The 13674-nt window shown below is 33.5% G+C and overlaps 2 protein-coding genes across 4 annotated transcripts; one reads left to right on the forward strand and one right to left on the reverse strand.

Annotated features, from left to right (window-relative positions):
• The first annotated feature begins 1527 nt into the window (after positions 1 to 1527).
• LOC107903686 (B3 domain-containing transcription repressor VAL2) lies at positions 1528 to 7402 on the forward strand. 3 transcript variants are annotated; one of them, XM_041087912.1, is made up of 13 exons: positions 1528 to 1818; positions 2033 to 2161; positions 2551 to 2632; positions 2716 to 2817; positions 3407 to 4044; positions 4173 to 4269; positions 4374 to 4548; positions 4637 to 4713; positions 4788 to 5213; positions 5592 to 5641; positions 5770 to 5883; positions 5976 to 6043; positions 6390 to 7402. In XM_041087912.1, exons 2-13 carry the CDS (start codon positions 2049 to 2051, stop codon positions 7160 to 7162), a joined length of 2715 nt encoding a protein of 904 aa, XP_040943846.1. In that variant the 5' UTR covers positions 1528 to 1818; positions 2033 to 2048; the 3' UTR covers positions 7163 to 7402. The 3 variants fall into 3 exon arrangements, with proteins under 3 accessions (XP_040943846.1, XP_016685317.2, XP_040943847.1); XM_016829828.2 differs by having other exon boundaries at positions 1535 to 1852; XM_041087913.1 differs by having other exon boundaries at positions 1535 to 1852; positions 4896 to 5213.
• Positions 7403 to 8739: 1337 nt separating this feature from the next.
• On the reverse strand, positions 8740 to 11977 carry LOC107903681 (probable serine/threonine-protein kinase PBL1). The gene is made up of 5 exons (XM_041087914.1): positions 11731 to 11977; positions 10156 to 10806; positions 9812 to 10069; positions 9613 to 9735; positions 8740 to 9527 (listed from the first exon to the last, which is right to left on the reverse strand). The coding sequence occupies exons 2-5, from the start codon at positions 10798 to 10800 to the stop codon at positions 8889 to 8891; spliced, it is 1665 nt and encodes a 554-aa protein (XP_040943848.1). The 5' UTR covers positions 10801 to 10806; positions 11731 to 11977; the 3' UTR covers positions 8740 to 8888.
• Between the last annotated feature and the right edge of the window lie 1697 nt (positions 11978 to 13674).

The following is a 13674-nucleotide window of genomic DNA, read 5'->3' on the forward strand; positions in this document are numbered from 1 at the left end:
TGGCACACTTTACGGTGGTGTCCACACGCCGTATATATATACGCTTTCGAAAAAAAATGTAATTTCAACACAATAACGTAAATTTATAAATTATTTTTATTATACTTTCTCTTAAAAAATAAATTTCTATATATATATTAATAATGTGATTATCAATCTATAAGAAGATAATGTGTTTCAACACTCTTTAATTTATATTTTTTTGCATTAACAATAATGTCGATACCAATCAAATTGAAACTCAATCGATATTTTTTATTATATTTCAGAACTTTCAATCTTTTAATTTATCAAAATACAACATTAATTTTTTAGAAAAAATATACTTGAAATAATAAAAATTGAATAGAACAAAAACATAACAACATAAATATTATTTTTAGAATTTTCGATATTTAATTAATATTTGTTTTATATTTTTGGGTTTTGATAAAAAAACATATTTTCATATTTTAGAAATTTTTGTAATTTTTTATTTTAATATAAAATTTAAAAAGGAATATCAAACTTGTAAAAAATATATATTAATTTTTTTTCTTAAGTTAAATCAAAACCAAAGAGTGATATAAACAATTTGGGATGAACTTTAATAATTTTCGAATATATTTGTATATTTAATTCGGAATAAGTTTCGAAATAAATATATATTAATATAGACAATATTTTAGATAAATATAATAGAAATATCAGATTGATTCAAAATTTTATATGAATGATAAATATAAATATATAAATAAATTTAACTGTTAAATTGTTAAAATATTAATTATAAAAAAAGTCATGAAATGGTGTAAAACCACTGTTTTACACCGATGTAAGTGAATCATTCGATTATATTTATATATGTATATATGTATATTGCAAGTTATCTTTGGACTCTTAATGAAAATTTTTAACCTGATATATAATTCACTTTTGGGAGTTGTAATATAATATGATAAAGATAAATATCAAATTTATAAGTGATTTTTGGTCTATTTGGTGTAATTATATACATAAAACTTGAATTGCGGTTCATATGTATACATAAAAATTTAATTTTGATTCAGTTATACACATTTAAAGAAAGGCATACATACATTTATTTTCATATTGGATTAATATAATTATCTGTGTATGCAATATATCAATGTAAAATGGTATTAGTTTGATAATGTTGTTAGTGATTTTTAAAAATTGAATCAAATTAAATTTTTATGTATAAAATTACACAATAAATCAAAATTTATGTATAGTTTTAATATTTATCACATTATTTATTAATTTATTGATAAAAATAAAAAAAACAATTTATGTATAAAATACAAATTTCTTACCATTTCACTTATATTCATAATTAAATAAAATTTTAAAAAATATTTTTAATATAAAATCTTTTCTTTAATTAATCATGTTACAAAATTTAAGGATATAGATACAAAATTGAAAATCTTGTAAAATATGAGGGGCAAATATAACATTTAACCAAAAAAGAAGGTGGGTAAGGAGACTAAGGAGTTCGCCGAGTCTTGAAGTATCATCGTGCGTGCAATTTCCATTTTTTCCCACAAAGTACCAAACTCTCTCTCTCTCTCTTTTGTTTTCTTTCCATCTTCTCTCTTTTTGTTTTGCTTTTGCATGCACACGATTTGTTTGCCGTTACTTCTTTTCATCGCCGGTTTTCTTTTCCGTCGTCGGAGCTCCTCGTTTTCAGGGTTTTCTCCGTATATATATATATTCAAGCACCGTTAGTGAACATATATTTAACGCCGGCAATAGTACAACGAAAAGGAAACTTAGTATGTTTTCCTTTTGTAACGATATTTAACGCCGGTGAAGGTAGTAGCTGTTTCTAATTATCTTCTTCGAAAAGGTTATATTTCTTTTCGTTTGTTTTTCTTTAAAATTGGTGTAGTCTCTTTGTTTGACCAATTTTGAATCTCTTCTGTTTTGCTTTTAGCTTACTCGTTGATTTTCCTTGAGAGAAATTTATCTATTGCGGGTGAATTTTCACTGTTTTTTATACATATATTGAATTTTGAATTTTTTGTAGGAATTAAGTTTGGAGTATGGCTTTGAAGAGCTGCATGAATGTACTCTGTGGCGCGTCCACATCGATTGAGTGGAGAAACGGTTGGACTTTGCGATCTGGAGATTTTGCTAATCTCTGCGATAAGTGCGGGTAAATTGTAAAAATTATAATCACTTAATCGTCCTTTTTTAAGCTTAATAATTAGATAAGCTTGTGCTGACGAGTCTTAGACAGAACATTTGTAAATTTTGTTTTACTTGGTTTACGAATGGTTAGAATGTTTTTGTTCTTATTTGTGAAGCTTATAATAAATTGTTCTATAGTGAATTGGAAATTTGGAATATAATTCTTCTTTCATGGGAGATAGAGTAATGGAACAGTTATTTAACACTGCCAAAAGTTTGATCATGTTTTGAACCATATAAAGTGGTCAAATATGGCAGAGGAATCCAAACAAGACAAAGTGTTTTTGCCCAGCTGATGCTATTTTAAGAACGCCATTGTTAGAAACATTTATTTATGATTTTGACTCGCTGTAGGTCTGCATATGAACAATCAATATTCTGTGACGTGTTCCACTCAAAGGATTCTGGGTGGAGGGATTGCAATTCATGTGGCAAGGTTGGTCACCCCAAACTTTTAATTTCTTGCCTTTTTCCCGTCAATACTATGGTGCTTAATCTCAATGCTTTTGCTGTTGGCAGCCTCTCCATTGTGGATGCATTGCTTCAAGGTTTTTGCTCGAGCTTCTTGATGGTGGGGGTATCAACTGTGTAAGCTGTGCTAAAAAGTCAGGATTTAACCATGTAAGATCAGCTTATTCAATCTTTTCCCTTTTTAGAAGATCAAATTGTAACCCTGCATTATAGTCTCATGCCGAATTCAATGATAAACATGACACTGTAAGGTTTAGGGTAATGGGACACACATTTTAATCGGGGTATGCCTCTAACATACTTTCATTTTGCCCCATCTCAATTTGATTCAGTTGTTATCCCAACCCTGTGATGTAATCTCATCTGTGATCTACTACAAATTATTATATTAAGTTTGGTTTGAAACAGTAAAAGAAACAGGCTCTGTATTATTTCCATTGAAACACCTTGGCGTATAATCATTTCAAATCTGAGTAGCCTTGCACTGGTTGTACCATAGCCTATGACCTGTGTACTCTATTCTGAGGGTAACTGAGGATAATCGATTATAAAATGAATGATACAAAAAGGAAGATAAATGTATCTGTCAAGATATTGACTTTTTTTCTGGTTTATATCTTTGTTATATTAGTTCTATGATTCAGTCTATTTCTGTTTGATTATTGCTTAATGATGCTTGATCTTTTAGGCCTTTACATGTAAAAGTTCAAATATTTATGATGAAGCTTATGTATTTCAGATGATTGAAGATGAAAAGCCTAATGGGTTTGGTATGGTGAAGGCCGATGCTGGTCAATTGCACTCAACCTCTGCAGACAACCAATTGAGTGGTGCGAGCATTGAAAACCTACAGCTTATGCAGTTGAGCAACAATGCAGAAAGCATTGGGTTGAGACAATTGCTTCAGCTTCACAATGATGACTCAAGTGGGTCTCTCGGGCAAATGAAACAGGATGAATTTTTGCCTCCTCCTAGGGAAATGGGAAACACATGCTTGACAAGTATTAATCAAGCATCTAATGGATCAGTTGAAGCTGTGAAACCTACCACTAGTAAAGTTAATATTTTTGATTCATTGCCACAAACCAACTTGAGTATTTCTTTGGGTGGCTCGTTAGGGAACCAAAATGGCTTTCCTAGTTCAGTTGTAGATGAAAAGAGTAAGATGTCTTCAGTCTTGCAACAGGCATCCAAATCTCGCCATCTTCTGCCCAAGCCTCCAAGGTCGGTCCTTGCAACAGGTCTAGAGATGAATGCAGGAACGGTACCCCAGATACGTGTTGCTAGGCCCCCAGCAGAGGGACGTGGGCGGAATCAGTTGCTTCCTCGTTATTGGCCCAGGATTACGGACCAAGAATTACAACAAATTTCTGGAGAGTATCCACCATTGTGTCATTATTGGTTTATGTGCACAACCATGTGCTTAATGTTAGACTACAAAAATTTTCATGTCTATCTAATGACCTGGGGAGTCGTGTCAAATCCTTAACCATGTAATTTTTCAGTTCAAATTCCACCATTGTTCCACTGTTTGAAAAGGTTTTGAGTGCAAGTGATGCTGGACGGATTGGTCGTTTGGTTCTGCCAAAAGCATGTGCTGAAGTTAGTTTCTATTCAATAATGCTACACTTGCAACTTATATTTATTTACCTTGTCTGTTCAGAAGCGCTGTTGCATGTAAGTTATAACAAAGAATGAATTGGCAGGCTTATTTTCCCCCCATATCTCAACCAGAGGGTCTTCCCCTAAGAATTCAAGATGTGAAGGGAAAAGAATGGGTGTTTCAGTTCAGATTCTGGCCTAATAACAACAGCAGGATGTATGTTTTGGAGGGTGTGACTCCTTGCATACAGTCCATGCAGTTGCAAGCTGGAGATACTGGTACTACTCTGAATCTGGTTATGGAACAATCCAAGCATTTTGTTGTTAGCTCTAATTGAGTAAAATCACTTGCGGTTCTCTTATATAGTAACATTTAGCCGTAAGGATCCAGAAGGGAAGCTTGTTATGGGGTTTCGTAAAGCAACAAACACTGCTGTGGTGCAGGTAAAGTAACAATCACCTTCCATGTTAGCAAATTTGATCAAATAATATTGATATATAAATTATCAAATAAACAGGAAACCTTACCACCTGCCATTCCTAATGGCACTCTTTCAAGTGAAAGTTACTTTTCGGGTGTTTTTGAGAACCTGCCTATAATTAGTGGTTACTCTGGCCTTCTTCAGTCATTGAAGGGAAGCACAGATCCCCACCTAAATGGACTGTCAAAACATTCGAGTTTAGCTGGTGGTGATATTAGTGGGCATAAATCTGATATGCATGAGGACAGGATCAGGGAGGACTTATTACTAACATCTATGTTAACCCCAGAGAGAAAAAGAACTCGGAATATTGGGTCCAAAAGCAAGAGGTTGCTGATTGACAGTCAGGATGCTTTGGAGCTGAAACTTACTTGGGAAGAGGCTCAGGATTTGCTCCACCCACCCCCCAGTATCAAGCCAAGCATTGTTACAATTGAGGATCATGATTTTGAAGAATATGATGTGAGTACATTTCCTGGAATACTTGGGGTTTAACAATGCTTGTATGTTGGGCTGTTTTGGTGCACTTGGATGATTGTTCAAATACCAGTTTTCTTTTGTGATTCCACTCTATCCAGTGCTTGAAAAAATAAGGCAATTATGCTCTAAGACGTAGTTGCCAATATTTTTGGTATTTTTAGTTAACATTTAAAGAAAAAAGGATTTTATTTTCTCTTTTGAGGGGCGGGAAACCATTAACTGATCTTTTTAATCTCACCATGTGATAGAAATAAGGTCTGCACATGTTTATGAACACAATGTTTCTCCTGGAAGAATTATCAATTTTCAGCAAAGCAGTGTGATTTATAATGTAACTTTTCATACATGTTTGTCCTACAGGAACCTCCAGTTTTTGGGAAGAGGAGTATCTTTGCAGTTCGTTCAACGGGGTGAGCATGCATATTTATGTTTATTACACGTTTAGTTTCTCTTTCTGAGCTTGGAAGGATCAATTTGTTTCTCAAGTTTATGGTTGTGTATATCTATCTAGTCTTGAATTAGTAAGCATGATCTTCAGGGGACAAGAGCAATGGGCTCAGTGTGATAATTGTTCTAAATGGAGAAGGGTGCCTGTCGATGCTCTTCTTCCACCTAAGTGGACATGTGCAGACAACAACTGGGACCAAAGCAGGTCAGCATTTTCTATATCTTAGTTCATTCACAATCCTATTTTATCCTTGACAAGTTCCGGAAGAAATCTGTTTCCCTTTCTCTGCATGTCAGGTCTTCATGTTCCTTACCCGATGAACTCACCCCAAGGGAGCTAGAAATTCTTCTTAGATTGAACACAGGTACATTCTCAGAATATTTCCTCTTAAAAGATTGTATATAACTATGCCAGATTTCTGCCTAATCTTTATTCTAGTAGGCTATGACTGCCCACAAATAAATATTGTATTACACTAATTAGGGTGCATAGGTAAAGCCGGATTCAAGTTAAACTAGATATTCTTACTTGAAGACTATATAACACAGTGCTTTTGCTTATTTAAATTATTTCAGTTAATTCAATCAGTTAACCTAATTAACTGGATTTTAATTATTCTACATTAATATGCTAATATTACATTTCAAGCTATGTTTAAGATATATATATGATATATAAATGATGAAGTTTAAGCTCTCTTTTATATATAGATTTCACAAAAAGGAGAATCATAGCATTTCATAGGCAAACTCAGGAGCATGAATCATCACCTGGTTTGAATGCTTTAGCCAATGCTGCAATCCTTGGAGACAATGTAGCTGATTCCGGCACTACGTCAGTGGCAACAACAACTAAACACCCGAGGCATCGTCCTGGTTGCTCCTGCATTGTGTGCATCCAGCCTCCGAGTGGGAAAGGAAAACACAAGCCAACATGCACATGTAATGTGTGCTTGACGGTTAAACGTCGTTTTAAAACCCTCATGATGCGCAAGAAAAAGCGTCAGTCGGAGCGTGAAGCAGAGATTGCTCTGAGGAATCAGCAAGCATGGGGTCCCAGAGAAGAAGCAGAAGTTGAAAGCAGCTCTAAACATGTATCACCGCACCACGATCCTTCTGAGAACGAAGCAAGGTCAGTTAACAAGTTAGAATCCAAGAACCAGAGCAACAACAACAAACTAGTGTCCAAAGTGGTTGAAGTCAACAAGGGACGGATAGACTTGAACTGCGACCCATGTCGTGACGATGATTCGCAATTTGGTTCCTCCACCCGCATGAGCATGATGAATCTTCTTCATGTTGCAAGCCTTCCATTGGAGACTTACCTTAAGGAGAATGGCCTTACAAGCTTGGTATCCGATCAACAAGCAATCTCGACGTCACATGCTCCACCACAGACTGGCAATACAAGCGAGCCACATGACGATCAATGTTCCCATTCTGCCACCGAAGAGCATGAGACTAGGGATGAAGTAAACACTTAAACTAAAACGGTTAGAATCAATAACGAGATCGATCCTTGATGAATTTCTGTTATTTTATTTATATTCTCTTTAACCCTTTTGGTGTTCATTTTACTAGTAATGTCTATAGGCATTTGGCATTGTTTCCATTAGAGGTTGCTTTTGCCTTTTCAATCCCCAAAGTATGTATTATATACAAAACTTGACAGACCCACAAAACTACATACATATATACAACAAATCTCATCAAAATGTCGTTTACATTGCTGAATTATCTACTAAATCAAGCCAATTAATTTTATTTCAGTTCAAATATATTTAGATATATCCATTCATGGGCAGGGGTTTTTATGAGTTAGAGGAAAAGTGACAGAATTAAATTGTATATTTTTACGATAGTAAAAATGTAATTTCACTATTTGTAATTTCATTTATAATTTTTAAAAGATTAAATTAAATTTGTATCATTTAGGGATCCAAAGTGCAACTTTATCATTATTAATTTAAAATTTTATAAATTATAAAATGACCTAAATGGAACTTTTCCATTTTAGAGGGGATCAGGGTTCTGCTAGTCCCCCTTGGCTTCGCCACTAACTTAAGTTCAATTCGACTTGAAATATGAGCTTAAAATTTTACTTAATTATACTCATATTTATAAATGGTTAATCTAAACTTATTTTTTAACATTCAATTTTTAAAAATATTTTTAAAAAATGTTTATATTATTTTTACTTTAATATTTTTTTCATTTATTAAATTTTTGTTTAGTAAAATGAATGTATCTTTTATGTCCATTTTATGATGCATGAGAGTTAAAAATATTTATCGTAAAAGAAAACAGAACTAAAAATATTTGAATTCGATTACTTGAGTTTTTTCTCTGAAAATATAATCTACTTTACCATTACACTCAACATTTTTTTAGTTATTTATTAAAATTTTATATATAAATAACTTTAATATTTTTAAATTTTTATAAATATATGTTATAAATAACATAATATATTAAAAACTTAAATGGACCATCAAGCTCGAACTATGGCCTAGCCATTTATCAGTTATTTACTAATGATATTAAGGTAAAAAATCTCTTCCGCCCTTTTCAATTTTGATTTTGAGTAAATTGATTTTTCTAAAAGAACATACCAATTTAATCCCTGCTAATTTGAAAAGTGAATAACTATGGACAATTAATCACAACATTAATGTTTTGTGTCAATTATATATCTTTTTAAATGGTATAATAATGAAATTAGCGTTTGAAGTTTACATATCTTATCAATTTGATATTGATTTAATAAATTTATCTCATAACATTTACATATTCTGTCATTTACTCATTTTTAATAAATTTAACCTGCAATATTTACATATTCTATCAACACTTACATAAGATATAAAAATATCGAGAACTAAATTTATTACTGTATGAATAAAAATTATGTGCAATTGACAAAAACGTTAATGTTGACAAATTAAATTGTTCCAATTTTTTTTAATTACTGTACCAATGAAAATTAATGACCTAAGGGCTTTTTTACTTAAAATAAATTGAATGAGACAAATATCTATTATTTACCATAAACAATATGGATTGGCACAAAATAATGGAGCCATTTTCAGATTAGATTTTCACTCTTATATACAGAATTTAAATGAAATAGTTTTTGTATATGTTGGATTGAAATGAATAAATTTTTTTTTAAAAATGGAACAAATGAAATAAATCCATATTTATAAACAATCAAAATCCTTCCACTTCCACGCTAGTCCTTCCAATGGTTGTTGCTGCTGATCTTCTAGCTTCTTGCCTTTCAAGTTCTTGTAATGAAAGTGTAGAAGAACAAGCTCGGGACGGAAGTGCCGATACCGATGTAGGTGGTCTTGTCAGAGAAATGAATAGTCCGGTTCTTGACGGTGGCGATGGTAAGAAACTTAACCCAGGTGCCGGAGTAATAACCCCGTTAAAACTAGGTGACCTTGACAGTTGTTTTCCGACAATTGTCGCTGGCTCTTGTAACGGAAACCAGCACGAATATTTTATATCTTGGACGACTTTGAGATTCTCAACTACGGTTCTCATTGTCGGTCTTTCGGATGGATCCTTTTGGAGACATCTTTGTGCAATGTCAGCAATAGTGCGAGCAGCTTTCATAGGAAAACGACCTTTAAGATGAGGATCCATGATGAGTGATAATCTACAACCATCAGCTAAGAATGGCCGACTCCATTTCACTAAGTTCCTCTCTTCTTTAGGATAACGGTTATCGAGGTTTTTCCGGCCAGTAAGTAATTCCAGTAAGACAATTCCGAAACTCCAAACGTTGCTCTTCGGAGTTAACCATCCTTTCTCCAAGGTCTCGACTGAAAGATTTGCCACAGCCTGCACAGATGGAAAGATAATCAAACACCCGATAACTCAAAACACCAAGATTTGTCTTTTTACAAGAACAAGGCAAATGACTTACAACTGCATTAACAGAAATCCCTCCTGTCTCGGGTATATGACCAACACACCCGTATCCCGATAGCTTTGCACTGAAATCTTTGTCAATTTGTATATAGGCAGTTGAAAATTCATTGTACATTGCCTGCATATACATGACTCATTGTCATCGTTTTAATAATCTCGAAATGTATATGCACGAAGATATTATATATACATACCAGAAACGGTCCTTCCTCATGCAAGAAAGCAAGACCCTGTGCAGAACATAGAGCGATTTTCATTCGGGCATTCCAATCAAGTGGTGGTCCATCAGACCTCCCGTATAAAAGCTGCTCTAAACTTCCATGAAACAGCCTCTCGTAGACCAACATTCTTTGTTCCGAACTATCACGTGCGTGGTATCCAAGCAATTTACAGAGGTTTGGATTTTGCAACAATGCAAGAGTGTTTACTTCGTTGATAAACTCCCTTAAACCCTACACGAACACGTAAAAAAACACGGTCAGACAGGTGAAATCATCTCGTGAGCCATAAAATTTCATTAGTAGAAATGATCTCCTACCTGAGTAGACGAGTTAAGGCGAATAACAGTAGCTTCAAACTTCTTATAACTCGATGCATCATCTCCGAAAGAAGCCTTATACAAAACAAAAGAAAGACCCTCAGATATGCATCTATCAGAAGCGAAATGATGGCAAGCCGCAGCGATTTCTTCATAACCAAAGTTTCGTAGTGTTCCACAGGGAGGCAGGGGCAGTGGTCCGGAAGCAACCAAAGGGACACTAGCATTCGCTAATTTAAAGCTTCCCATTGTCTTCAACACGGTACCACGGGGAGAAGGAAGTGGAAGAGGTTGCGGACTCGGTGACCTCGGTTCCTTCACTAATCCAACGTGAGTTTTGAACTCTTCCTGTTCTACGAATTCAGCAAATGTCAGTGCATCTTGCTCGACAGCATCAAAGCTTGATGGGGCAGATAATGCATGCGTCCTATCACAGGTTGTCTTATTATTAAGATGAATCAGTTTCACTCTGGTTCTAAAACTTGGGGGCGCCGACCGCAATGACTGGGTCTGAACTTGGGGCTCAGGCAGTGCTGTGGGCACAAGCTCCTTACGAGCAATCGGCTTTACAAGAACTACCTGCTTGGACTTTTTCTTCTTACTTTTCAAAACTGTAAAACACCCCATCATATATGCAAATCCCATACGCTTCTGCCACAAGAAAATAAAAACACAAATCAACACCGGTTTTGCATGGCCGAGAACATAACGCCAATATATAGGCATAAGAACTCTATTGCATACAGCTCAATGTCTTATCATACAATAGGAGCAATTTATGTCCGCCAACGAAACCAATAATACAAAATATGGTAAAAGTGCCATGAAACCTCCAATTCTGGGACTCACATTGCATGTTGCCCTCTATTCTAAAAAAAAAAAAAAAGGTAAATTAGTCCCTATAAGTTAAGATCAGAGAGCAAATTAATCTATCTCTTAAAATTTTCATCCGGTTCTATTGCTGAAAACCAGTTTGCTCTTTGATCTAATATACAAGGACTAATTTACTCATTTTTTGAATAAAGGGGGCAAAATGCAATCCAACTCCTAGTGCAAGGACCTCCATGTTACTTTTACCTTACACAAAGATTGCATTGCAATTTACATCACGTCCAAATCAAATCAAATCAAACCAAACCCCAAAATTTCCAATTCAATAAACTGCACAAAATTTTACAGCAGAAGCAACAACAAAACCTGATCAAAGGAAAGTGTTTCAAATTCAAATCTTTAATAACCAATACAGTAATTAAGCTGAACCAAGTAGATGTTGTCTATAAATCATTGAAAATAACATCAATCTCATGGCACACTGCAATTCACTGCTCAAGAAACCATTTCCATGGCCCCAAATCACCATTGGCTAAACTGGGCAACATGAATTTGAATCAACAAAAATAGAAACAAGCCATACCCAGAATACAAAATAATCCAAACAACAAGGGGCAAAAAAGCAATTTGCAAATCTATCATAAATGAATTTGCAAATCAAAACAAGACCCATTAAAGCAATGATAAAACCCATCATGAAATCATCAATGAATTTCAACAAAAAAAAGGTTTAAGAAATCAAACCTTGTAAAGCAGGTCATGCAAGTTAGCTTGAAAAAAAAATGGAGGAATATACAAAACCCAGAAATCCTGTTTGGAAGTCAAGAAAGTTACATGGGGAAATAAAAAAGCTGTTCAAAGTTCAGAGATTTTTTAGAAAGAAAAAGCATGTAGAAGATGGGAAAACTATGTTATTACTAAATATTAATATAATTATTACTATTTTATTTTCTAAACAAATTGAAGAGAATGGAGGGTGACGAACACTGGTCAAAGCAACCAAAACCCAAATTTTAATTTACCAAATTTGAAATTTTAGAATCATTTATTATCATCCCTTTACAACAGAAACCTGCCTTCAATTTTTTTTATTCGACATTTTCGTCCTCTTCGCTTTCTAAATAGGGTTAATATATTTTTTAGTGTCTGAGTTTGGCTTTAATATTCAATTAAGTACTTAACTTTTTTGTCCTAATTTGATACTTTTGTTTGGCTTAATGTTCATTTTGGAACAGGGGTTTTTTCAATTTGATACTTTGAGTTTTTGTCGTCTCGGTTAAGTATTTAAGTTTTTTTTCAATGTTCAGTTTAGTACTCGAGTTTTTATTTTGTTACAATTAAGTACTTATATTTTTTACTAGATTACATGCGTCAAACATTGATGGGGTCATATGACGCCATTAAATGATTTGATTTGATTTTGGTACAATGTTAGTGGAGTAATTGAGTAATTTAGAAAACAAACATATATTATATTTTAGATTAAAATATGTCATAAGTCTTTGTACTATTCACAAATTCGAGATGTAGTCCCTATACTTTATTTTTAGGATTAGTCCTCCTGTTTTTCAAGTTTCAAAATTTAGCTCTAATTGTTAATATTATTAAATTTATTGGTGTGATATTTTAAAATAAAAAATATTCACTTCATAACCATGTAACTAAAAAAAATGAAATTATAACGAACCTAAATCTAACAAAACAATTTTAACGGTGCTAATAGTTGGACCTTAATTTTGAAAATATGAAAAACTAAGAGACTAAATTCTAAATTTACAAAGAGTATAGGGACTAACAATATATTTTAAGGAGATAGTGGCATAAAGGAAAATATTAAAGGAAGACTGGGGTAAAAGGGTAAGTTCAGTACCTAAATTTTCAAAGAAGGGTGCCTCGATTTAAGTGATTGGGCAGTCAAAGTTCAGGGAAAAAATAGGGGTTTTTTTTCAAAAAAGGCAAGTTTCAGGTGTGGTCAAACTTAGATATCAAGGTAAGCATTTGACTTTAGGCATTCACCGTCTGATTTGTTCTCCGTTGAAAGATCCAACGGTTAATATCTGTCCTTATTTTTGTTTGGCCGGACCCAAATTGACTTCAACAATTTTTTTCCTTTTGCCTTAATCTAGCGGTTCCACACGCGCCTACGCGCTCATGAGAAGAAAAGGGAAAATTATAATAAAATTGCGGGGGGGTCTAATTTTGAATTTCATCATTTTACTTTGAGAAAATTTAGAAAATAGTCCTTTTATGTTGATGTGTCATAATTTGATCTTTGTGCTTTACGAATTAATCCAATTACTAATAACTTATGAATTGGTTAAGTTGAGTTGGTTCTTAAATGATTAAATTTTGGGTAAAACTGAAATATTAGTAAATTTACATTTTGGTCATTTAATTTTAAAAAATTATAAAATGATCATTGAACTATTCGAAAGTTTTTATTTAAATCATCATGCTATTAAAATCACTATTCTATGGCCTTCTTTGTTCTCACCGCTTGCACCAATCGTGAGCTTTCAATTCCCTTCTCTTTTACAGTTCGACTTTTTTTTTTATGAAATAGCTTTGAACGCCATGAATCTACTAACTAAATTTCAAACAGCTTTCTTCTTCGATCTTCAACGCTGGCCATCAGATCAACTTGGATCTAACGTATGTTCTTTTACTCATTAATGTTTATTGATCCAT

The sequence above is a fragment of the Gossypium hirsutum genome, chromosome D02 (genome assembly GCF_007990345.1).
Source record: "Gossypium hirsutum isolate 1008001.06 chromosome D02, Gossypium_hirsutum_v2.1, whole genome shotgun sequence".
In the NCBI taxonomy this organism is placed as follows: Eukaryota; Viridiplantae; Streptophyta; class Magnoliopsida; order Malvales; family Malvaceae; genus Gossypium; species Gossypium hirsutum.